At 38.0% G+C, this 27,067-nt stretch overlaps 1 protein-coding gene across 1 annotated transcript in view; it reads left to right on the top strand.

Annotated features, from left to right (window-relative positions):
- LRP1B (LDL receptor related protein 1B) overlaps window positions 1–27,067 on the top strand; it is a 368,685-nt gene that overhangs the window by 74,676 nt on the left and 266,942 nt on the right. The window contains exons 2-4 of the mRNA XM_088168291.1: window positions 325–444; window positions 1,796–1,924; window positions 7,379–7,636. Coding sequence (XP_088024417.1) covers window positions 325–444; window positions 1,796–1,924; window positions 7,379–7,636 — 507 coding nt within the window. The remainder of the gene's footprint in view (window positions 1–324; window positions 445–1,795; window positions 1,925–7,378; window positions 7,637–27,067) is intronic.

The raw sequence follows: 27,067 nt of genomic DNA, 5'->3' as shown, positions 1-27,067 counted from the left end.
TGGTTTGTTTTTTTCCCAATAATTGCTATGACTAATGTGCAAAAAATGGATGTTTAAGCAGAGCAACAGTGCACCTCAATAATAAACTTGTGGGCAACTCTTGACAGATATAAAATGTTGATTTCTAATGTTTAACTTGCTGACATGCAGTTTTCATAGCAAGTTCTTTACAGGGAGTGTGTGTGATATATTTCCAGCTAATGTAGATGGTAGTGGTGTTTCCTTCCTGAGACATGGACTGAAATATATTTTGGCATTTCTAAAGTTTGTGATTTAGGAGTAACACAAATATTTAGTAACATCTTTCTCTGCTCCCATTCCCAGAGCTGCTCCCCAAGTGCCAGCAGATGAATTGCCAGTACAAATGTGCCATCACCAGGAACAGCACCCGGTGTTACTGCAGGGATGGGTATGAAACCAGCAGTGACGGGAGAAGCTGCACAGGTAAACAGGAAATTCAGTGTAACACCAACAGCCAGGTGTGCTGATGGCTCCCTGTGGGCTCTCAGGGCAGGGAGCTGGTGGGCAGCCAGGACAGCACCACCTCTTCCTCACTCTTCTTCTAAAGCGTTGCTCAGGGACAAGAGTGAGCTTTTGGGGCAGGGAATGGGAACGAGCTCCCCTCAAATGAGAGCCAGGACCTCCCTCCTGACTCTCTAATGCTCCTGTGCCCCAGCTGCAGCTCTCCTGAGGCTACTGAGGGATCAGCTGGGCTGCAGGAGTTGTGGAGCTCCAGCTCAGTTGTGTGAGCTGCTCTCTCTCCAAGCCTCCCCACCAGGAGAGCCTCTGGAACTTGTAGTGTTTCACCTCACAGCCATACAGTCACACCTAGATTAGAATTTGATAAATGAACCCTCCCAGGATCATACGACTCAGCTGAGAATGTTATTTTTGAGTAATTAATTGTGGACTGAAACTGTAGACTTAAATTGTAGACTGTTGTCTTCCATTTTTGAAATATATGGCTTCTTCATTCTCTCTCCAGGTGTTTGTTTCTTGCTTTATTTTCTCTCTATTAATAATCATATTGGAGTTCTATGGCCCTATGGATGTTCTCACTACCAATCACTCCTCTCTCCAACTAAAAGTACTAAGCCAGATTCTTCATAAATATAATTTATTATAAGTTCTTTCTCTCTATGGTTGTCTTGTTAAATGATTAAAAATATATCTCAGGAAATAATTTAAACAGTGAGGTTTTTTTAAATGCCAATTTATTACTTAAACCCTCAACCTCTGTTAAATAGCATATCTTGATTTTATGGTATTATCCTTGTACACCCTAGTTTAGAAAAATGTTCTTTATATTTATTAGAGGAGTATATAGTTTTTGATGTTGGATGGTGGTTTAATGGAGAGGTGGTGACAGCTCATTTAAGGAACTGTAAGACATTGCCAGCATAAATAGGTTGAAAAGGGTAATCAATTACTTCCTCTCCTGAAATGCTGCTCCATTCATCAGCCCTGATAACTGGTGATCTCTAGTATTAACAAGGACCCAAATGTCTCCCTAACATGATGTAGGCAGTGGAGACTACTTGAAATAATGAAGGTTTTATCTTTCAAAATTAAGAGCTATTGAACTTGAAAACTCCTACCCTTCTTTCTGGCTATTTGAGTGATTTCAACAGCCAACATCCCTGATAAATTCATGCTTTGAGAAGGGGAAAACATCAAGCTTCCCACCAAAATGATTCATGACTTAAACATCTCTCTTAGAATTCTCAATTTTATTGAATTTCTTTCTTTTTTTTCCCCCTAATCCCTAAACTAGATCTTGTTAATGTCCCTTTAGATGTGAATGAATGTGACACATATGGAAGCTGTAGCCAGACGTGTGTGAATACAGATGGCTCCTACACCTGCAGCTGTGTGGAGGGTTATGTGCTTCAGCCTGATAACAAGTCCTGCAAGGCCAAAACCAGTAAGTTTTAACATCTTTTTACATTCCTGAAAATATTTTGTGGTTCAGTCCTAGAGGATTCATGTGAAAAGACAGAGATGGACACAGGTGAGATGAACTTTCCTTCACTCTATTACAAAGAGACACACAAAAAGCTTACAAAAAACTTTTCACTCATTAAGACAATACTCCAAGGGAAATATCAAAAGTTATTATCTGGATATTATTAATTAAAGCAAAATACTCAATTCAGCCAAGATTAGAAGAGTTCCCAGTTTCCCTGTTCATAAATAAATCAAAGATTTTCCTCACACAAACAAAAAAGGCTGTTTACTCTGGGAAGACAATGGAGACAGGGGAAATGATCATGAGGTAATTGTACCCTTAGGATGAAAAAAGACATGAGATTGCTTTGTCCTTGCATTATCCCAAGAGGTGAATTTCCTGATATACATATTCACATGAGGCTTTTTGTTGCTTAGTGCATGTTTTCATTACTTATAGTGGATTGGGTATTTGAGGAAATTAGTCAATTGTGCTTAATGAGGCAATATAGTACACAGTGTTTTCTTATTCAGCATAATGAATTAACAATGCTTTTTTATTAAAAACCCAAAAAGGTTCCTTAAGGAATTCTTCAACATCCACAACGCTGAGGCATATGCAGCTGAGTATGAAGTCATGTTTATTGTATATATATTTTAAGGCTTCCTTTTTGTAACTATTTTACCATCAGAAAATAGAAAGGTCTGGTGATGGTTTTGAGCCTTCCTCACCTAAAGAGCATTACTAAATGTGTCCTTCTTGATGACCACTAGGAGTTATTTTCCTGCTTGCTTATGCTGTTTTTTCTTGATCCATACATGGACTTTTTTTTTTTTTTTTTTTTTTTCCAAATCCACAGTGAAGTCTTGTGAGAGAAGAAAGCCCATGCAAGTAAAAATAATTTCTTATTCTTCTTTCTCCACTACATGAAAATCAATAATGCAATTCTAGATCAGGAAATCCTCATGGTGCCAGTACTGGGCTTGAGATGACCCTTTTAGTTTCCCTTTTTACACACAAGAAAACGGGGTAACAACTGAGCATTGTAGTTAGCTGTTGGTGTCAAGATGAAACAAAACACATTAATAAGGAACTTCTTGTATTTTTTTGCTACTTTATCATGTTTATTTGACAGAAGATTTCTCTTTTTTTTGACATTTTCAGAAAGGGATTACTACTCACTAATCAAAGAAATCCCTATAGGACAATACAAACCAGGGTCATGGTGCTGCACAGAAATGAGCGTTTCCTATTACTTTGGGTGTTTTGAAAAAAAAATGTAGCTTTGGATCAGAAGAACAAAGTCCAAGGGAAAAAAAGCAGGTGTCTAAGGAAAAAAGAGATCCAGCACTTAGAAACCTATCAATTTTTGTTTTTAAAGAATCTAAAGCAAATAAGGATGGAAAAAGAGCAACCTCTCTGCTTTGTCTTCATTTGGCAAAAGCAATTGTCAAGCAGATGAAGAACATGAGCCAAGGAACATTCAGCTCTGTGTGTAAAAGCTGTGAGAGAGAAGAAGCAGCACTGGAGGTGTGGGCTGGGATTTCTGAGGAGCTTTCCATGCTGGTAACAGCAGATCTGCTGTGAATGTGAATTGCCATCCATGCTGAGATCCTGGATATGACACAGCCCAAAACACCAAGCTGCCTCATGTGAAATGAGCTGGGAGGTTTCTGAACGCTGAGGAGCAGAGAGGAGCTGAGCAGGTGACACCTGGTGGTACCTGCAGGAGCCCTGCCCCGTGCTGGGGACAGCGTGGTGACCCCACAGGTCACCACAGACCCCGGAGCCTGTCCCCTCTCACCATGTCTGGTGTGGCACAGTTTGCAGAGAGCCCCCAGAAGCTGCTCCTTGCTGCCCTTCAGGCAGCCAAACACCTGGCAAGGTGGTGATGCCTCTCCCTCATTCAATTCTGCATTTTCTTCCTCTGCACAATGAAATAACCATGGGGCTGAAAGCTTTTAGCTGCACATTCCCTTTGGGAAAGATGTTAAAATAGGTATTAAAATAGCTGGTGGCTCACTGTGGGTTTTTTCCCAGACTTTTTAAGCATATTTCCTTTCATGAATAAAGAGGCAGTTAATGGTTTCTTCTGAGGTGTAAATGAAACAAAACACAGCCTTGCTGAACAGAATTTAAGAACTTACTTGTTTACGAAGTTTTTATGCCTAAATTGCAAGGTCTGCATGTGATGAGAAGAGTATTTAAGGAAAGAAAATTACAGACTTGGAAATATATAGCTGAGGAAAAGAAATACATCTGTTTTACAAAAGTTCCTGGTATGTTTTATATCTCCAAAGCCAGTCTAGAGAGAAATGCATGGTAAGAAACATTTGTGATGTAGATAAAGTGGGATGAACTGATAATGACTAAAGAAAAAAAAAATTCTAGCATTTAGAAAAAAATATCAGCCCTGTTTAACTGATTTGACAACACGATTTTCTTGTAAAATTTCACCAAAATAAGTTTTAAAACTTTAAAAGTAAAACAACCCATTTGTGAGATACATTATGGTTAAATGTCAAAAATAATGTAAAAAAAATTTTGACTGCTCAGTATTTTTCAGATTTTTATACAATACATATATTGGTGACAGCAAAGTCCTTATGATTTACAATGTATATCCCAGGAAAAGGAGCTTAAGCTGTAAACACTGAATTCTGGGCTTTATGCCTTTCATAGCATTGTGGTGAAAAAGACAGAAAATGCTGGCACATCTGAGGAATTTTTTCTTCCAGATGAGAAGTCTGTTGGCAGTGCAAAACACCTTCATTTCTGATTTGTTGTGGCATCATTTATTGATCTGTATTTTAGACAAGATCAGGTAGGAGGGAAATGCAAGTCTTTCATCTTTTCCACTACTCTATCTTAAACATAATTCAAAGGAGGATGCTTTCATTTTAGTCAAGAAGGATGAATCATAAAACTTCCCTGGATTAAAGAGCTATTCACTTCTTATCTTTCCTATCAAATGGAAAAAAAAAAATCACAAAAAAGAAAAACTTGTGAAAAAAATAACACACATGAAGTCCACTTGTTTGAAAAGCTGCTGTCAGCTCACTGGAACTGAATCTAAATCCGTCCACTAAACTTTTAACCTGTGTAGAATCTGTTCTTGAGGAACAGACAAGTTTTTTGTGAGAGTGAAGACATGATTATTTTAGTGTCCTGTTTTTCACCTGCATTAGGCTATAGAGTAAGTTGATTTATATATTTTTGTATTAAATTTTAATATTTCGTACAGTTTTATTAGCAATATATTATGTTTTTCAAATTATGAAATCAACCTTTATCTGACAAACACTGAAGGAAGCAGGTAATCTATCCTCCTGTGAAAAACCATGATTAACTTCTTTAATCCATTGAATTATTTAATGTATTTATGCTTTAAAAATACAATTTCAAGCCCAGTAATCTAGTTTCTGTATTTTTAATGTCTAATGGTGCCTGCTGAGCAGAAACCTCTTGGCAGTGCCTGGGGTCCTTACAACACCTTTGTCTGCAGCCAGGTTTGATTACAGCTGCTGCTCAAGAGGTTTGAAGCTAATTCCTTTTAAGAATTCCCTTATGTCTTAGACCATAATACCAAAATACAACCTTTCTCTGGAGTTTAGTGAGGTATTAAATCCTCGTTACAGTTTTCAATAGGTCAGTTCAAAGAAAAGAGCTGGTTCTCTCTCACAGCCCTAAACCACCTGGTGGCTTTGGAACTGCAAACAGCTCCTGTGAGCTGCCTTCTCTTTGAGGCTTTAGATATTGCAGACTGTGGAAATATCCGGCTTAACACAAAGAGCAAAAATCATAATAAAGGTCTTTTCACACTGCTGGTAGCTGGGGAAAGAGTGATTGAATCCAGAAGTAGGCAGTGGCGTTATTTAGTGGGGAGAGAGAAGCTGAGCACAGAGCTGTTGGATGTAAAAATAAATCCCCAGACTCAGCAGGATGCAGATGGAAACACTCCTTTTGTACCAGTCTGGAAAGTCTGGGGTGAGTGGGTGATAGGGACAGAAGTTCTTAAATCTGGCTTTCTTCTCAAGGGTAGCAAAAGTTGCTAAGAACAGGGGGAGAGAGAGAGAGATTTACGAGCACTGACTGCAGAGGGACCTATCTGGCAGATTTCAAACCAAAATTGCTAAGTGAGAACCCCCCACACACACTACCTTATCTTTTGGAAAGGAAAAAACAAACAAGACTTGAAAGTTTCACGCATGGCTTACACCACAAGGGATTGTTTTACAAAGAAATTCAATCCCTGCACCTCTTGGATATCTTCTGAAATGCAAAGAAAAAGAATGCTTGGATCTGATTGATGGAAGGATCTGATGGGTGGAAGTGAATGTGAGGATGATGAGGACAGGCAGTAAGTTCCAAAAGAAATTCTGCAGAAGTGTGGGTTTACAAATGTTCATGTGCGATTTACTGGAGAGGGACGAGATGTGTAACAAGACAGAATATACCTTATGGAATGAGGAAGGATAAGTTAGGAGTAAAATAAATCCACATTAGAAAGAATACACACTGAAGCTTTATAGAAATAAGGTTTTTTTTTACACAACAAAATAAATTAAAAAAAAAAAAGGCAGCAAGATGTTTAAGTAAAAGCAGATATTAAGAACAGAACACTACTGCTGTGGCTTTGCGAGAGACCCCTGAGCACTGTACTCACTGAAGTATTCTTTTCTCTTTAATGAGACCTGCTGATGAAGTACCATTTGTCAAATTCCTTTTATTTATGCCTTTTTTTTTCACCATTTAGATATGTGGAACTGCTTAGTGAACATTTGAGAACTCCATTGGGTGGAATGTTGATTGAAAGTGCTGCATGTCAATGCAGTGTTCAGACATTCCCTTGAAAACAAGCAGATTACATTGGGGTGAGAGCTCCTGATGTGGCAACACAAATATTTTTCACATATGCCTGAAACTGCAGAGTTTCTATGCTCTAAGGTTTCACTGCACTGTTTTTTTTTGTTAAGTTGGTTATAACTTCTTTGAGTGGCACCCACTCCTCAGATTTCGTCTTATTTTATAGACTCTGGTATGAAAAGCATCTCATGTCTCCTCATGAGTTCTGCAGGTTTTCCTGGCCTTAATTCTTTTTTGAAATCACAGTAATCTGGATAGAGATAATTTGCATAAGTTGTATTTCATTTTATGACTTAGGCATGAAAAATGTAGCAATAATGATACTTGGAATTAAACAGAGGCTGTGGGGCTGGTGTAATTAATTTTCTTTAATGATGTGAACCATTGGAACTGCAGGATAAAATAGACTAATAATTGGGAATATATGATAGTTACGAAAATAAAAACAAAACCAATTTATTACATATCTTAAAACAAGCAGGTAAGAACATTAAAAACTACATTAAAAGCGAAAAGATAAATATGAAATATACAGCCTTTAAACTCTCTTCACTTTGTTTTCAGGGCCTGCTGACAGAGCTCCTCTTCTTCTGATTGCAAGCTCTGAAACGATTGAGGCTTTGTACCTCAATGGCAGCCAAATGTCTGCCTGGAGCCCCGTGAAGGGATCTGCAGTGGTGACCCTGGACTACAGCTACAGAGAGGACACCCTGTGCTGGATCGAGTCACGAGATCTCTCCAGTCAGCTCAAGTGCTCCAGGATCTCCAAAGCTGGGATGGTACCAGAGGAGTGGGCAATAAGCATCACCCAGTACCTCCACAGTAAGTATTGGCAGTGTTTTAGCAGAGCAGAGGTGTCTGTCCTGGCATAAGGGGGCATGCAGAAGTGCTTTTGGGCTTGCAGTTGAAAACAGACTTGAGGCATTAAATATTGTAGCTCACACGGAAGCAATTTTAGGGTTTTTCACTCCTATATTGAGCCTGAGGTGCAGTGTTTGTTTCTATGCAAGGGTTTTTAAGATGTGTGGTTTTATAGACTGACTATAATGTGTTGAAGTTACAAAACCAGCAGTGCAATGGAAGAAGAATTGTAAAAGGTTTCTTTTTCTCTGACAAAATAGTGCTACATAAAGCTTGAGAGTCATTCTTTGCTACTTGGAAAATACTAACAATGAAATGGAATCATATTTAGCACACCAACTATCATAAGTATGTTAGTTCTTAAAATTACCGAAGTATGTCCTGACTTACTGGAAACATACTGCTGCTTCTATTTTTTTAAATTAAGAAAATAAATTTAAAAGCACTAAAGTCATCACACAGAATTGGACTTTGTATTGCAGCATTATTCCTCAGTCATCTTTTCAATTTGTGGCAGACTTACCTCATGAGGAAGGTGCTCATCCACAGTCACATTGATCTTAAAGTTTTAGTTTTCATATTTTCCAGATTCTATACTGCATTGGTATACAATGCAATATATACTCTGCATATAAAGTTTTACAAGTTCTCCTCACAGTTTAGTCAGACAAAACAATCCTTTTCCAGCCTGAGAACCAAGGACACTGCTGCAGCCTCAGACCCAAAAAGTGCAAACAGGAGGGAATTGAGGAGAGCAGCCTGGGAGGATGGGACTGCAGAACCTGGAGCTGTAATTGGACAATTAACCCCAATATGTAAATGAACCAAAACTTATAAAAGTGTAAAAACTTGTGACCCGTTGTCCACCTTGGGTCCATATTGGACAGAGCCACGACCAGGCTCTAGCACTGACCAAGGTGTGTCCTTTGAAGATCTTTTAATTAATACCTAAAATCCCTATTTTTTTTTTCCTTTAACTCTGTCTAGCCTCTGTTCTAGGTAGCCTCCCAAGGCATCAACATTAACATGTGAACAGATTGCAAAATATCATGCAAGGAAAATAAAAATATATATATTTTCTTCATCTTTCGCAGAGATGGTCTAAAATTTGATCTAAGATTTGGAAAAATCCTTTTAAGGTGAAATGTACATCAAAGAATATCTTTGAAAGGATCTCAAACCCTCTGACCACCAGTTCAGGAACATTCAAATCACACATTTATTTATAACTCTTAGAGGTGCAAAAGTGATAAATTCTTCAGTGAGATTGTGCTTTGGACTATCAAGATAGCTGATGTAAAGTGTGTTTATGGGTGCAGGGTAAGGGTTTGAGTGTTTTTTTTACCTATTTTCCTAATTTTATATGTATTAGAATAGTAAATTGATTTTTAAAAAAATCTTTCCAAAAATAGTGTTCAGATTTTTGAGTCTTTTTATTCACCACTCATTGTGAGTATTCTATTTCCATCGAACACTCTTATCCTATGCATAAATAGATTGGTTTGCAGGGTTTTTTTTTGTTTGTTTGTTTGTTTTTTTGGCTTTGTTTTGTTTTGTTTTGCTCTCTTGTTTCTCTTGTTTCCTTTATTCAGTTATGTTATGGTTTTGTTTTGTTTGTTTGGGTTTTTTTGAGTGGTTTTAAGTGTATTTTAGAGGGTTTTTTATACTTTAGATATCAAAGTACCCTAAAGATCATGGTGGTAGTATTTCATTGTGCACTTTCAATTCACCCAGACACTGGTACTTTGTTTTTCTTTTAGCAAGAAAAATCAAATTAACCACAGTCCTGGGAAAAATGTGGTTTGTATTGAACTCTGTGTGTGTGTTTTGTCACTTGTTTACACCATCAGAATGGACCTGAGCTCTGTGGTTTGTGCTCCTCCACCCCTTCCCCTGTACTCTGTCTCTCGGTTCCCTGCATGTCAAGAGAATTTCTGATCCTGTTCTGTCCAGCTCTGCATCACTGCATCTGTTTGCTAAATCGAGGCCCTGGGATGGGTTTGAAATGAACACAGTGCCTGGAATTAATGAACTGTTCATTTTTCATAGTGCCACACACACACCAGCCTGTGGTCTCGAATATTCTTCTCAGACTTCATGGTAATCATTCAATCTTTTTTAGATGAAGAATAATAATTCCCTTGGACATGAACTGACTGTAGAGACTTGCTTTGACTTCTTTGATTTTGATTTGGGAAATAGTGCTTAGGGACTTTAAAAAAACTCAAAACTTTTCTGGGAGCTCTGACTGACAAAATCCTGCAGATTTAGCTGTGGGAGTGTTTTCCCAAGCACACACATCCACAAACACTTTTGTTGTGCTGCTCAGTGGAGCTGCATCAATCCCCATGGTCTGGGCATGTCTGCTCAGAGGAAGAAGCAGCATGAAACTTACTTTTGGCCACCTAATTAGGATTTTCTAGACACCCCTGGAGTTATTCCTGCCAGGACACAGCAGGAATCTCATGTTGCTCTCCCTGGTATATTTGCCCTGTAATCCTGTGTCTGTTGCAAAACTGAGTTTTAATTTTAAATTCTTCCTTTTCTTCACTTCACCTTTTTTTACCTATCAGGTCATTTCTGCTGTTTCTCTTCATCATACAGAACTACACCAAATTAATTTTGTAACTCTTTGTCAAGGGAAATGTAATTCAAGTGTAATTGCATTCTCTGCCAGCTCAAGCCAAATAAATGGTCATGGCCATAGGGTTATTCAAATAAAATTGTACATCCTGTTCTTCATAGGAATTTTTTTTTTTTTTTTTTTTTTTTTTTTTTTTTTTTTTTTGTGTTTGTGTGAAATTGTTTATTCCTAAAAGTACTGGGGGGAAAAAGAAAACATAAAAAAAAGTTTTCTTAGCCGTGGTTATGGTATTTATCTTTCTAACCCAATTTTCTAATCATTTTGTTAGTGGGAAAAAAAAATCACCTGCATTTGACATAAAAAGTGGTAGAAAAGTCAGTTATTCAAAGTGATTGGGAGTGCTTGAAATGGATTTATTCAAAGTGTTTTCTTCAGTGAAGTCAAGTAAGTCTCGTAGTTAGGAACAAAGAATATAGATCATCTTTAAAGATGAAAGTCTACATCTCGGAAAGGAGGGACTATGAAAACGATTTCGTTTTCATGATGGGTCACACGGCACCAGCTCCAGGTACTGAACATAAGCTTTGGATTCACAAAAGAAAGGAAATTACAATCCTTTAGTTTCTATCATTCACCCTCACAAGAGTCCAATGTGACTTCACTTTGGTGAGGGTGGAATCAGATCCTTTAAAGTACTGGGTAACTTGGTTTGTGTCTTATTCTGCTCATCCTGCACTTGGGGTTTTTTGTTCTGGGAAAACTGGGGGCCTGTTATATCACTGGTGTCTCCAGAAATACCCCCTCACACTTAGTAATTAGGGTAATTTCACTCTTAAAATATTTATTAACTCAGGGTTTTTTTTGTTGGTTTTATCCCCTTACATAAGGACAGCTTTCTGCAGGCACAGCAGTATCAGCACGGGCATTTTGGTCTCAGCCAAGGCCAGGCATGGTCGTGTTGTTTCATCTTTGTCTTTTTAAGACCTAGAAGTTTTTTGGAAGAGAAGCTGGAAATTTTCCTCTTGTGAAAGATTTATGCAGACAGTACTGGAGCCAAATGTGCTTTCAGAGGTGATTGTCCTGTGAGGGAGGCTTGTGCAACCTCTGTCCATAATAACAGGGATGCTCTCATACATCTCACAACGAGCTCACAGCCCACTTCAGTGACTACAGCGAGACTTTCAGGAACAATCATTATTTAGACTGATTTCTCTAGGCCCAAACTAACAAAAATTCTTTCTAATGGCATGAATGTGGAAAATCTCCCAGTTTTCTGCCCTTTCAAAGCCATGATGTGCAATCCTACATTAATGTTTTTGTATGTGGGAGATGAGAGGTGGCCAGAGCAGCATCCTCTGGGTGCAAGAATCTCCTTCTTCCTCATTTTAGGAGGCATTTTGTGTCTTCATCATTACAAGCACCAAGCACCTTTCATTGCTCTACAAACCAGCACCAGGCAGCACAGCCTGGGTTTTAGCTGCTATTCTTCTGCACAATAACAAAATCTCTTCTGGGATGATGCTTCAAGAGCATGATATTTTCTGCTTGGCTGATATTTGATTCAGGTTTTCTTGGCACTCAGTTATCTCAGCACACCACAACCAATGCTCAGTGCCTGTGTTCAGCTTTGCCACCTGTGCTTTGTGCCCACACTTGATCACACCTCACCTGGGAAGGGCCACAGGCTTTTCTCTTGGCAGCTGTGTTTGGACAGGACTGCTCTGGATCAAAAGAAACATCTTGTTTCCTCGGTAGTAATTCAGTTTTTACCTGCCAAGGTTGGGAGCAGGGGATGGGTTTGGAGTCTCTGTAGAGAAAAAGATTTGCCTCTCTGCCTGTGGGACCCAGAACCTTCTACTTGACATGCTGGGCACAAGCCAGGCTGGCTTTTTGGCTCTCCCACTTCTTGGATGTGAGTGCAGTGAAGAACATCAGACAGCGAGCACAGGGAATTTCACAATGATCCAGGAGTGTCTGTTTGGGCACATTACTGCTTCCTCCCCTGATTTTGGTCCCCCTAATGGCTCCTCCACCTCCTGACCTAAACCACTTCTCAGGTGTGATTATCCATAAACTCTGCTGTGTTCAGAGTAGCTGCAGTAATTCCCTTGGCATTGATGAGGTTCAGTCACTGAAGGAAACACCAAGCACTGGAGATGGTGTTCCTGTCAGCAATTCCTGTGATTGGCCATGAATATTCATGGAAAAGCAGAGCAAAGTTTGCCTTACTCTGCAGGAACAAAACTGTGAAGATCTGGGGGAAAGTGTTTATTCCTACATAGTCTGCCCCGAACTTGCTTCCAGACAGGCACTAAGAGCTGTCACACAGTTGCAGAATGTGGGTTTGCTTTTTTCTCCTGTGATAGACAGCCCATGTGCCTTGAAGATGCACAGAAAGGAGCAGGTTTCATGCTAAAGGTCATTTATGCCTCACGTGATTCTTTAGTAGTGCTCAGAGCACCTGAATCAGTCATGGAGGCCCAAATGGCAGGTGACAGGAGTGTCCTAAAGGAGTATCACTGAATTATTTTCCTGTGTGTGGACTTCTCAAGCTCTGGCTGATCTTGCACTGCTGTCCTTGCATGTCTGAGAAGACTGGTCAAGTGCTGCTTTTGGGATAATGTCCAAAGGTAGGCTTTCTTAGTTTTTGGCTTTATATATATATTTTTATTTTTTTTTTCAATAGTGCCAATATCTCATTCTTAAGTGCTCTAGACAGAACCATGAGTAAATATACAAAACTAAGATAATTTTCTCATTAAGTGTTCATTCAACTCTAATTTCCCATCTCCTTTCACTGTCCAGCCACTCAGTCTCCTAAGGTCCTGCAGTTCTTCAAAACAGACCATTCTCTTTGCTGTTCTGGAAATCTCATTTTTATTGGACCTCATCACCTTGTTACTTGTGACATCTTCCAGGTGGCTTGTGAATGTTGTCTCACCCAGGTTCCAGCACAGGTTGCTGCTCTGTAACTTGGTGATGCTGCACAGGGTACCAGGTTCAATCCAATTGGGTCATCCTTGGTCCATCTCTGTCCTATATGTCAGGCTACTTCTTTCCTGAGCCTTCCTCATGTCTTCCTCAGTGTCTGTTGGGATTTTCATGTTTCTCTGATTACATTTTGTTTTAATTTCCATGTGTTTCATGTGTTTTTACATAATTTAAGCCCAAGTCCATTTTTTTTTTTTTTTATGTTCATGCCCCATGATATGGGAAATACTTTCTTTACAACTGTCCATACTTTTATTCCTCATTCTGGTGTCCCTAAACTTACAGAAGTCTTGATCCAGGATTTGATAGAGCCTCTATAAGGTGCTTTCCTAGTACAGTATGGACTTTTATTTAGTGCTGAAAATGGTGTTATCTATAATTATCCTTTTTCAGAGAGTTTTTCTGTCCTCTGTAACGACAAGACTCCTTTGTCTTTGCTGATTATTGGTTCTGCACAGCCTTTTTGATGGTTATCAGGGTTAGTGGAAGAATAAGTGTGGTTCATATCCCTTCATTCAACCTTCCTGCTCCAACAAGCACAACCACTTGGGTATCATCCTTTGTGGTGTGTAATGCAAATTTATTATCTTTTTTTAATGAATAATATTCATATCATCAGGCTTATATCTCAATTCTCGATGGTATTTGCATAAAAGTTAAGATATATTCTGTACAGCTGAAACCTTAAGCAGGCCTTTCTTCTGTTAGGGGAGTCTAAATATTAGTTGGGAAGGATCTGTCTGCTTTTCTGCATCTTTTGGGCACAGACTTTTCCATCTGGCTTGGGAATTGTTCTACTGGTTTGAGAATTGTCACCACAACGTTGTGTTGTGTCACTTGGAGGCACAAGCTCCCATGGCAGAGTCTGAATTGGTAGCATTTCCCTCTAAAGCTAGATTATCTGCACTTAATCCTTTTTGACACCAGAGCTACTTATTAATTGATTGTTAATTGCCACAAATGGATTTTTTTAGCTGTTCAAAGATGTGATGTTACTATTTTTCAAGCTTTGTTACTCATCCAGCTTCCACAATTGATCTTGCATTGACATTGGTCAAAACCCTGTGCCTGTCTTCTGTTCTTAGCAAAGCTGGGGTGATATCTGTTCTTCTTTTATTTACTCTTCAGTGGTTGTGTCCTGGACAGTTAAATCTCTGAGTACAGGGAATAAAAAGCCTTATCTCAATGGCATTTCTCAGTGCAAATTTTTGATTGCTTTTGTTTTGTTTTGTTTTGTTTTGTTTTGTTTTGTTTTGTTTTGTTTTGTTTTGGATTGGATTATTTTTTTCCCTTCTCTAAACTCTTAGGCTCTGCCTGGAACAGTCTCCTGAATGCTGTCTCTGCAAAGAGACAAAAATTATCAGTGTTGAATTGTTGTATTCCCTTTTCCCTGTTTTATCAAATTCCTATCTCACCATTTTTGGACTTCCTTCTTAATTCCAGATTCATTGTTGTCCTAAACATGACTGGATCCTTTTATGTCTCCCCAAGCCATCCTGGGCACAAAAGTTCTTACACCAGGGAGGAAATCCAAGAGCAAGCAAGCAAACTCCCACAGCAGCCAGAAGGGTTTTGTAAAGAAAAAAGGACTTTTTTGTCACAGTAGCAGTAACCACGTAAATTTATCTTTATCAGTCAGAATGCTGAGGGACTCTTCATCTCTGTCAAACTGAATTATTATGCTGCTTGTAAAACAGTAGCATTTTGATTTTGTTAACAAGGTTTTTAAGGTAGAATTAAATAATTGTGGGGACTGTAGAACTGTAATGTATAGATAACTAGGTTTCTGCTAATGTAGATCACAGTTTTGTAGTGAATATTTTACAAAAACATTTGTATCTTCATATACAACAGTATGAAGTATTGGTTAAGCAAAAAACAAATTCATGAGTAATTTTCTTTTTCCTAAAATGTGGCATTAATTATTGCACGTTTTATGGGATTAAACTCCATTTTTCCATAAAACTTTGACATCCACATGCACCATGTTGTCTTCCATTTATTCTTTACTTGGTAGCCACTGGAACTATTCTAGGAATTATTCCACATTTCCTCAGTATTCACAGGAGCTTTTCTTCTGCCTTTCTTCTAATGAGGGGAGATATAGGAGATAAAAAACTTGTAACCTGCCCATTTCAGTAAAGTTGTTTATGAATTCGAGGCTTCAAATGCACGCTTGCAAACTTTCTTAATGGCAATAAAATATCTGATTAATATTTCAGTGAATTTCAATATGCTAATTACATATGCATAACTTTTTTTGCTTTCTGCTGGTACTTTATTTTTGTTTTTATAAATTTCACATCTCTTATGATTTAGCCAGTGGTTGTCTTCTTGAGTGGTAAAATAACTTTACAAATGCAACTCGCGTGCTAACCAACTTTGCTTCATTTAGACTAATTGACAGCAATTTTGCCACTCAGATATTTATTTATTAATGCAAATATTTACTTCAGACTTCATTAAAAACCTAAAATACTCCACTGAAGTCAAATGAAGAAGTCAAGAATTCTTAGTTTAGAGCTTTTTTTTTTTTCTTTTCCATAATGCACTTTGGATTGTGTCATTAAATGAGTTCTTCTGCCTCCTAAAGATTTTTCCTGAGGCACAGACCAACATTGCAGGAAACTTTAAAAAGTCTGTGTCTTCTTTGAAAGCACTTTTACCTTTATAGGAGCACAGGGAACATAAAAACTATAAACTCCAAAATACGGTTTGTTTACATCCAGCATCACAAATGGAACCATGTTTAGCTATAAAAAACGAAGCACTCGAGCAATTGCAGACCAAAGTCCATCCCAGATAGAGATTTACCAGGAGCTGAAGCCATCAGGGAACAGTATTTTGTTAGCAATGAGCCTGAGCAGTGTTAGGAATTCTCTGTGCTACAGAGACATCTGAGTCTGCAGGGAAGTGACCCACAGGGAATGGCACAGCTGAACCACACATTCCACCTGTGTAAATCTTAGGGAAGCAGCAGGGCAAAAAAAAAAGGAAACAAAAAAAATCTGTTTGTATGTCTTATGCAATGAAGAGAATCATGGACTAAAATCACAAATACTGCCAGTCCTGATCAAACTGTGGCCTCTGGAAATCGCTGTGTTTTGAAACTCAGGTTTTGATCTGATGCTTTGTTCTGCTGCAGGGAAAAGGATAAATAGAGACCACGCTTTTCAGAAAGGAATAATAGTGAATAATTGCATTAATGGAAGTAAATCTGGAATAGGAGCTACATAGGTGATGAAATTAAAACCAGTTGCTGTAGCATCTTAAGCTCTTGCCTAATCTGCTTTCTGTACTCACAGCAGCTGGGTATTGCTGAGCTGGACTGGAGCCTGTGGCAGACACACCAAAAAGTTTCTGTGTGTCAGAATAAATAAAGGACTTTTCTTTCCTTATCACTTTATCAGGAGCCCTTACAAAAAGATGAATTGCGTATTTTGCAAAGTTGTGATTATTATTTAGATTGTGATGGACATGACAAATTAAAACCACCATCTGATTGTGAGGATTTAATATAGGATTGCTTTCTTCATTTTTAAACTCCTTTGACTGGCAGAAGCAATGACTGGCTCAACAAGTAATATCTCCAGATCATGGAAATAGTCTTTTTGTTCTCAATACATAGAATTGTGGATCTCTACTTAGAATGAAACAAATTTGATTTAAAACTTTCTTGTGACTTCAGCTTTGGAGTAGAAATTGAAATGCTGAAAACATTATGGATCGTGTCAGCATCATGGAATAAATAAAATGTAACAATAAAGTTTGTCCTTTTCACTATTTATAAGTTGAGCTCAATATAATAAAATCTTGGGGGGTTTTGCATATTTTTAATGGTTGAGTGAAGCACAGTTCTAAAACTGACAAATTACATGCAATGAATGAACTAATGGAAGTAGATCACTTTTGCTAAAGTCAGACTTCTGATTTTCTTTGTTCTGGAAAAAAAAAAAAAGGTGTTGGAACCATTGTAAGCAGTTAAATGATAAGGAGTGATATGCAAAGGGTCACTTTGCTTGCATAAAATTGATGCCCTGAGTGTTATCTGCATGTCACCCAGCAGCTGCCACTCGATATGCTGGGCCAGACACTCACCATGACAATTCTGAGCTGGGGACAAAGTTTGGGTTCTCTGTGCATGTGTAATTCCATAACATTTCTGTCACACTGTGTAAGCAAAAATAATGAGCTGACTGAGGAGTGTGTGGGGATCTGTGCCACAAGTGGCAGTTCAGGGCACCCTCACTCTTTTTGGCAATTTTGGACTTGTTTTGAATGTCATTTATTGCTATTCTACTTAAATGTATTATCCCATTTTTTAATTTGGGGAAGTTTTTTTGATTGATATATAAGGAGATAAATATAATGTGTTATAAAAGATTAGTACCTTCTCTTAGTGCCTTTTCCCTTCTAATTGTGTATATACTGAAAATATGTATTTTCCTTTTAAGACTCTTCTGAGATGATATTGTTTAGTCATTGAGTCTGTACAACTAGTTGCAGAATTCAGGTTAAACAGTCATAACCACTGCATTACCTTCAGGAACAAACCCACTGAGAAAAGGCAGCTCCAGGTGAAGGAATGAGAACACGTATTTTGTGACAGCCCGTGAATGTGCTGTGATCTGTGTTGTGCAGAGCAGAGCTGCTGCTGGCTGGAGGGACAAGGCTGTGAGGTGTGAGCACCTGGGGCTGTCCCCTGCTCCTCTCAGTGCTGCACCATGGCCTCTGCTGCCTTGGGGATCACCCAGAACAGAGCTGAGTTTACATCAGGGTACGCAAACATTTCATGGGTAAAAATTATTTCTAGGAGGAAGACAAGGGACGCTGGAGGAGGGTGCAGAGCATGTTCATGTCTCTCCTCTGCACTTCTTTGCAAGGGTTGGGACAATTTGTTTTTACTGTTTTCATGACAGAAGCTGTGATTTAGGAAGAAAGGCAATATGCTGGTAAGAGACCAGTGTTTTTTCTTTTCCCCTCTAAATGCAGAACAACAGAGAATAACAGACACTGTGAGGTTTAAAACCTGAAATGCTGGGGGATACACGAGGTGGAAATGGCTGGCACAATCATTTGCATCCCCTGGGACTTCAGGGCATGTGAAGAGGTGGGATTGTGGGCTCACATCTTCCTGCAGTGGCCAGTTTTGGGAAGGGCTGGAAGCCTTGTGAAAGCAAAGGTCAGGTTCTGCACAGATAAGCACATGGAGTTGGAGCCCCATTTCTGGAAGCACCAGCTATGTGAGTGATTTATGAGACTTTTGATGGGATCTATGGCACCATTCTGGTTTAAAATAATGCTCAGGTAGACCAATAGCAGCACTATTGTAGTGAAGAGAGACATAAATAAACAAAAACAAAAAAGTAGTGTCCTGATGTCTGGTTGAAAATGGATAGAAAAATGATTTATCTATAAATCTAAAGCCATGCTTTATTTTTATTTATTGTATTACTAGAAATAGGTTAGCAAGGTTTTGTTTTTGTTTTTGTTTTTTTTTCAAATGCAGTAACAACTTCAATATTTTAAGTCTGGGCAGTTGTCTGTTTTGTTAGTCAGGTCACATATCATGAATAACAATCTTCTCAAAAGTTATAATTTTGATATTGAAAATATGTAATAAATGGGTTAAAAAAGGGAAAAGGACAGAGAGGGACAAAGGGAAGATGACATATGCATGTATGGGATGCATTTGTTATTGTCTGTTGGCAGCTTTAGTAGGCAGGAAGGGTTTTATTTGTTAGATTTGCTCAAATGACTTTTGTAGGTGCTGAGCAGTGGTTTCAGAGTCTTGCAGGAGTGCCAGCCTGCTGATGGCAAGGTGTGATGATTTCTCTGTTAGAGGGAAAGGAAAAGACGAAGGAAAAAGCTCAATGTCCTCAATAAAAGAAGACTTATTTTCTCCCTACAAATCCTAAAAATGAGACTTTTTATTTAGTAAAGTACATAATACATTTTTATTATTGAGAATATTTTTAGATTCTCTAGTATTGTCTACGTTGTAGTTCTTAGCTGGATTTAAAATGGACTCAGGATGCATATTTTAATTATATTAAAAGCAAATTCTATTTATTCTAGCAATGTTGGGGTTTGTTTACAGAGGTTTGTTTCTTTGTGTTTTTTTGTTGTTGTTGTTGTTTTGTTTGTTTGGGGTTTTTTTGTTGTTGTTTTTTTTTTTTTTTGTGGCGCATTTTGTTTTGTTTGTTTATTTGTTTGTTGCAAGTTTAATTTTTCTCCTTTTCCTGTAATATGTTTGAGATGAAGACAAAGACTTTTGTGCCCAATGTGAATGTGTCTGTATAATAAAATTGAATACTCTATGGTCAGTACTACCTTCTGGTTACAACTGAGTGTAATAATGTCCTCTGGGATTGATTTACACCAGTGGGTCGTGACATGTCCTGCATTTCATATTATCTAGACCATTTTGTTGCTAAGGGCAAGTAGAGTGGGCTCCAGATGAAATTATCTGATAAAATTATGGCCTGCATGGTACCTGCAAGAACCTATAGCATATCTGGATCCTGTGAATGAGTGTTCTCTGACAAATGATGCCTTCTACGAAAAAAGTGCAGTGTGAATTTCCTTTGTTGCCTGACCCATTCTTTAAGAGCTGTCAGAGATAATTCACCTCTAAATTATCCCCCCAAAAGCATTTCTTAAAGTACCATTGCTTACCTCTGGTATTAAACTGTTCAAACTTTCTCTGGAAGTCATTTCCCTTAAATACTTTGCATTGTGAAAGTAACTCCATCTATTTATTGGCATCTCTTTACATTGCAATCATCTGCTGCTTAGTCTGTCTTTTGGAAAAAACCGTTTAAGTGGCTCTATTGTTGTGTGATGATGGTTTAAGGGGTTCATAACCCATGCAGGGGGCAGTCCTAGGGAGGTGGGAGGAGGTGGATTTCTGGCTTTGCTGGAAGGTGGTTGAAGGAAGGGAATGTCACAGCCTGCAGCAGCCACACCATGTCCCCACAGCAGCTCCCTTAGGCCACGTGCTTGATGGGATGCCTGTTGCAGCTGAATTATGCTTTAATTTTAACAGTGGGTGACTTAACTGCTTTGAAGTAAATAACTGGGTTTGATTTACAGTCTCACTAGATTTATAAGAAGCTGTTGAATGTGCAGCTAAAAAGGAAAAAAAATAAGACTGTTATAGCTATGTACCTCTATAAATCTGTCTTTATTGTTCAGCATGTACACGGGCCACTGGGACCCCATTACAGCTTTGCAATCGCTAGGCAATGTGTTTGAGACTCAGTAATGAAGAAATTAGGAATGTTATGGTTTTCAGCTATTCTTGCTTATTTCTGACATGAGATTGATGCCAGAAAATTCACCCTCTATAAAAATCTTAACAGTCAGGATTAAAAGATAGGGCCACTCACAAGGCCCTTATTTAATTGTTTTGCACTTTTTCCTTGCTCGTTTAAGCAGTTGGCATCACAGCCAGCTCTGTGATGCAGGACCCAATAACAGAAATTTCATTCATCTTACTCACTCCAGGAACTCGATGCATTTCTTGATAGAATCAATCTATAACAAAAGTAAAAGAAGAAATATACTTAAGAATCTGTAAGAATTTAGGACTTGATTTTTTTACCCTGCTGTAAAATTCCTGGGAAAGGCACAAACATATCTGGGCCATCATCACATTTCCACTGAGTGCTGTGTAAAGGAATTTGTTGGAAGAGAATGTTGCTGATGATTGTTGTTGTTGTCATTGTTGTGGTTTTTTGGATTCCCAGTGGAAGAAGGAAGTTTATTAAAGCCACACTTTGACATTTCTCTCTCAGCACCTGCTCAGTATTCCACCTTAGCCATTGCAGAATCATGGAATCACAGAATGGTTTGAGTTCAGAGAGACCTCTAAGATCATCTCATTCTCCTGCCACGGGCAGGGACACCTTCCACTATCCCAGGTTGTTCCAAGCCCCATCCAGTCGAACCTTGGAAACTTGCAGGGATGGGGCAGTCACAACCTGTGCCAGTTCCTTACCAAATACCCAGAATTTTTCTGTTCTATACCTGGTGGAAAGCTGAATGCCTGAAACTTGGAGTGCCTGAATCGACCACGTCTCTGAGAGACTGTGTCTTTCTGAGCCATCAGGATGCTTTCATTAAGTATTCATAATATTTAGATTATTCTTATATTTTTGAAAAGTCTTTAGCTTGGGGAAACTGTTATTGTCTCAGTGTTCACATTCATAGGTTTTTAATGCAGTATATTATGCTCCAGGGTTGAAAGAAAGCCAACAATATTTTTGTCAGTAACCAAATTGATTGAAATTGAAATGATTTTACTCCACAAAGAAAAGGAGAAGCTTTCTCTTCTTTTGAGGAACTTGAAGTCTAGATGCTTTAAAGTGCTTATTTAAATTTAGTATATTTTAGGTTCAGCATTGTGCTTCTAACAAAGAGTATCTGCGAAGGCTGATTTAATTCAGAAGAATCAGATATTTGAGGATGAGTCATTTGAAAAAGATGGATGGATATTTTTAACTTGATTTTTCATTTTTCAACTTATGTAATAATCACTCCGGACATGGCTGTTAGAAGCTGAGACACCAGTGTGTCTGACTTATTGAATGGTGACATCTTTAATAAAAATCATATTTTTAAAGTGGCATTGCAGACAGAATCGTGGCAAATTCTTGGTGATGGAAGAGGCACAGGGAAAATCCATTCCAGTTTCACTTTCCCAAGGCACAGTGTCAGTACAAGGCTGTCTGGGTTGCTAATTAGGAACATTAATGTCAAAAGAGTGGCACAGCAAAGGCAGTGCTGCTGCAGGATTTCACAGCTTTTCATTTATGTGTTTCAACATTTCTTACCTGCTCTCACCATCACTGGCTATTGGAAAAAAAACAAACCAAAAAACAAAAAACAAACTTAGTGCTCCTTGTCTTGTTCTTGGCTTTTTACTCAGTGCAGGCAAAAAAGTCTATTCTCAAGTGCTTTCTGCTTTGCTTTGCAATAAAATTTGTTGTTTCTTGATAAATACATAATTTTATCTATTTTTTTTTTTCTTTCTAGCTAGATAATAAATTAAACTATGTAAGTCTGGCCATGTCAGTTTGGACATAGTATTCAGAGTGGAGATATAGGGGTTATAGAAGAAAAATTAGGAATTTAAATTAATCAAAATAATTCTTCCTCTAAAACCAATTTTTTGCAAAAGAAAAAAAAAACACAAAATCAAACAAACAAAACCAAAAAGTAAAGACAAAACAAAATCAACAAAAACCCACAAAAAACCAAAATAACCTTGTATTTCTGTGTTAAAAAATAAAGATTGTTTTAAGCACTTTCAAATACATATTTTGTAAATATATATATATTAATATGGAGAAAATATAAACGTGAAATCAAAACTGATTTATATACGCATATATGAGGAAGTTTTCATTGCAGCAATGTCCAGAATAAGGAAAAATCTACTGTATAAGGCAGTAGAAGCTAAGTCTTTTCCCTTAAAAAAATAAGAAATGGTTTATCTCTTTCATCATTGACAAAAAGCATATGGAGAGTTAAAGTATTATTTTAAATTTTAATTACATTTCATCCAAAATCATTCCCCAGTTCACTCAGAAGTTTCTCAAAAATACTCCAGCAACTCAAGAATTCCACTGAGTAGTTTGCTCAGAGGAATTCTTACATTAAAAATAAGGAATGTTTATACTGAAGCTTTTTACAGGGAAAAGCTTGCTAATTTTTGTTTCTACATCTGGGAAAAATGAAATCTTTTAATACAGTACTGATTCCTATAGATAGAGCATGGGCAGAATCCTTGATTACAGCAGTAACAGAAATACAAGAATATGTCACTGCTTTTCCCTCTCTCCTGCTGAAGATCTAAAGTCTTGTCCTAGTCTTGATTTGAAATGGAAATAAATGTAATAATTCGTACAGTGCAAGATATATGTTGGAAAATCAAAGTGAAAAAAGAGAGCCATTTTATTTTTCTCTGATTTCCATAAACTATGATTTGGCCATAAGACATATATTTCCAGGACCCTTTGAAGATTTAGCCACCCTCATATGAAATTATTATTTTCTCTAAAGGTTTAATATTGTCTGTGTGTTTAAAAGACATAGGAAAAGTTCACTTCCAGACACACTTTTGCTGTGCCCACAGTCTACATAATGTCATTAAGTAGAGCAGAATTTAACCTATATGCTGTCTTAACTATTCTTTATGAAGTCCTTAAGAGGAAATCCTAGTTTTTAGAAAGTAATAAAGCAAAGATGATCACATTTGGCAGAAATGCTCCAAGGAAACTGTTTTTAATATAGAAAAGCCCTCAGAACTATATAGAAGATTGCTCAGAATAAATATGTGTGTTTTCAAGGGGAAATATTTCCTTTTAGAGACTTCTGAAACTGTGTGAATGAAAGAAAAGAAGATTAATTACTTTAAAGATGTGAGTGGACCAGACATCTGCACATAGTGGGGTTTATATATGATTCCAGAAATAAGCATGAAATGAATTCAGTAACTTATTGAGTACAAGAAGTTTTATATATATTTTTAAAGTCCCCAGTTCAACCAGAGCCTTATCTCTGTGGTTTTCAGTGCATGCAACTCGTGTGATAACTGGGGAGCCATTCACAGCAGCTTCATGCAGAGCTGCTACCAAACGATGGAGATGAAAATGGGATTCACAAAACCCATTATCTGCCAGCTGAGGGGATTCCTCATGTAGAATTTAGTTTGGTGGGGGAGTGGACTCGGACAATTCTTTACAAGCTTCTGTTGTGAGAAGGTGGATGTGTCCAATGTAGAGGGCACAGAACAGAGACAAACCCCAAAGCAGATCAGTGGTGTCTGCAACATTCAAATGCCACTGTATGATGGGAAGTGTTCTGAGAGCAGGACATCTCTCTGGGGAATTTCTCCTGTTCTTCTGAAGAAAATTACTGTGAATTAATGTGTTGCTTTTCCTGGAAACTCTGTGATAAAAGTCTCGAAACTTGGCATGCTCTGGAAAGAACAGCTTTACAAGGAATGCAGTTGGAATGAGCCTAAAGCTCTCCAATAGCTCGTGCTGCTGGGAACTCCATGCCCTTCCCAAAGGCATCCTGCTGGGCAGGGTGATGATGCCTTGGGTTTTAGTATTTATATTTTTCAGATTCTCTGCTGCTTAGTGTGTAACTCTGCAACTTCATATTAGGTGTTAGTAAGTTCTCTTCACAGGGTGATTGGATAAAACAATCCTTTCTATCTGAAGAATCAAGGACAGCTGGTACCCAAAAAGCAGAAACAGTGGTGAGAGAAAGGGGGCAGGTCAAGGGGTTGAGACTTCATAGCCTGGGGCTGTGGTTGGATAATTGGCCCCAATATGTAAATGAACCAAAACTTACAAAAGTGTGAAGACTCCTGACAAGGATCCATCTTGGATTTGATTTGGGTGTAGCCCTGGCCAGGCTCTTGCACTGCCCAAAGTGTATCCTTTTAATAAATACCTGTTTTATTCCTTTTGCTCTGTCTAGTCTCTGTTCCAGATCAGCCTTTCCAGGCAACAAGGGAACTTGGATAAATAAGCGTTCAGAGCTACCAGTGCTGTTTGACACAAAGTTTATGGTGTGGTATTGCTTCTGGGTGTCTCACTTTTCCTGGAATGCTGAGCTCGGTTTTAACTACTTAATGCAAATAGTTATCCCTAATACTGCCTTGAATGAATTATTCTTGGTGTCCATTAAAAAAACAAAACAAAACAAAACAAAAACCAAGCTGTTTGGTAGAATTTCTTGTGACACGTTACCAAAGGAAAGAACAGAGCAGACATTTTACAACTCTAAGTACTATTATGTTAACAAATCCACTAACCTGTGTGTGATGTGCCTTTCATGTATATATCACATTTATCTAGAAACAGGTATATTTTTCACACAATAAGAAAAACATAGCCTCCTCCAACAGGCTGCTACTTAACCTTGTTCCTTTGCACTCACTTGCCAGTGTACAGCAATCTTCTAAAGCTCTCATTGCAGGAATTTAACTACTAGTTTTATTCCTAAAAATGTTTGAAACTGGATCTCTTTTGTACCTTTTGTCCTTTTTAAATGATATTTTCTGAAATGCTTCTGTTACACACAAGCTTATCTGCAATTTTCAAAAGTCTCCCTGAATCAGTAAACCATAAATTTTTCATTCCATGAATCCAACTTCAGAAAATTGTAAGCAGGCACCTTGAAAATGCTTTAACTAATACTGATTTCCAGAGGCACAGAGTTTTCTTCTGGCATCTTTAAAAGCATGTCTTATATTTTGCTTGGAAAAAAGGAGGGAGGGAAAAAAGTGTTTTCTTCCTATTGTCTGAAATATATCAGACAGTGCATCTGACATTGACCTCCTCTGGAGTTTGGATATTGGGCTAAATGGGGCATTTCTTTATTCTGGCTCAGCAGATCTTGGTAATAGGACCTATCAGGCACAATATTCACTTTGAATTAAAAGGGAAATGAGTAATGGAAGGGCAGGAATGGGAGAGACAGAAGACAGCAGTGAACTGTGTAATGGGGTGGCTGAGGTGGGATACAGTTGGTGTTCCTGGTATTTCACTGAGTAAATCTTATTTAAGCTACCTGCACTTTGAAGGGCAACAAATGAGCTTCCATATCTGTTTTAAGCAAGTACAAGGCTCATAAGCCCTGAGTTATCATCAAAAACTCAATGAATACAATTTTTGTTCAATCAAGTTTAGTTATTACTCTCCAGAGCAGCATGGATGTGATGGAGGCAACAGTTTTTTATTGGATTTTGGAAAGCAAACCTAAAAATCCCCCATCCAAAGAACTATAAGCATACAGAAAACTAGAAGTTCAAAAAAAAAGAAAAAAAAAAAAGCTACTATGTGTAATATGTAATGATATTTTATCACACCTGGTTTCTCTCATCATGACAGAACCTCAGCTTATGTTAGCACTATTTTAAAAGCACTGTAATATAATTAACATATTTAGTTTTTTAAATCAAAAATCATTGATATTGGTTATTTGAAAACATTTAACAGGAAATATTTTTTCCTATTAATTGAGGTATTCTTTATTAAAGAACAACTAATTCTGTCCTACAGAGTGGTATCAATGCAGTACTGTCAATAAGAAGAGGAAGAAATCTTATTTAAATAAAATTGATAAAGTTATGTTCTTTACACTTCTCTGTCCTTTTGCTTACTATAACAGCAAGATGGTGTATGGGCAGGTCAGTTGATTTATAAGAAAACTGGAAGATTTATAAGGCATTTACAGAGAGTGGTTCCAGGATCCCAGGAGGAAAAGAAGTGAGCAGTTGTGTGAGGGTGCTGTGAAGCTGCCACAGCATCCTGAGAAGGAAAACTTGGTTGTTAGTAAATGTCTTTCTATTATCACATAAAAACTTTACCTCAATGCTACTTCTTGTGGCAATTATCAGAAATCTGGCAGCATCCATATACTCCAAAACTACAAGAAAAAATAACCTTTACCAATGTCCCATCCCCAGGCCCTAACAGACATCTTGGAACATTAAATTCAGAATCTGAGTGGCTTCAGAGCTGCCTTCCCCCAGAAGTCTGGTACCTTCAGTGTTTCAGCCCTTTCATAGATGCACCATCATTCAGTGGTGTTGCTTCTGAGGATACCATAAAAAAAATCACAATGACAGACTTAAAAATATTTAACAGAGCACAAAACAAATGTGTATCTTTCATACCATGCAGTTGCAATCAGATGTCTGTACTTAAAGGGAAAAGTTCTCCCCAGCCCCTATTTGTGTACTGAAAACTGGATTTCCTATTAGCAGCCATAGAATAGATGTAAAGCAGCTGGAG

Source organism: Sturnus vulgaris, chromosome 7 (assembly GCF_052056855.1).
Source record: "Sturnus vulgaris isolate bStuVul1 chromosome 7, bStuVul1.hap1, whole genome shotgun sequence".
In the NCBI taxonomy this organism is placed as follows: Eukaryota; Metazoa; Chordata; class Aves; order Passeriformes; family Sturnidae; genus Sturnus; species Sturnus vulgaris.
This window is presented reverse-complemented; position numbering and strand designations above follow the sequence as displayed.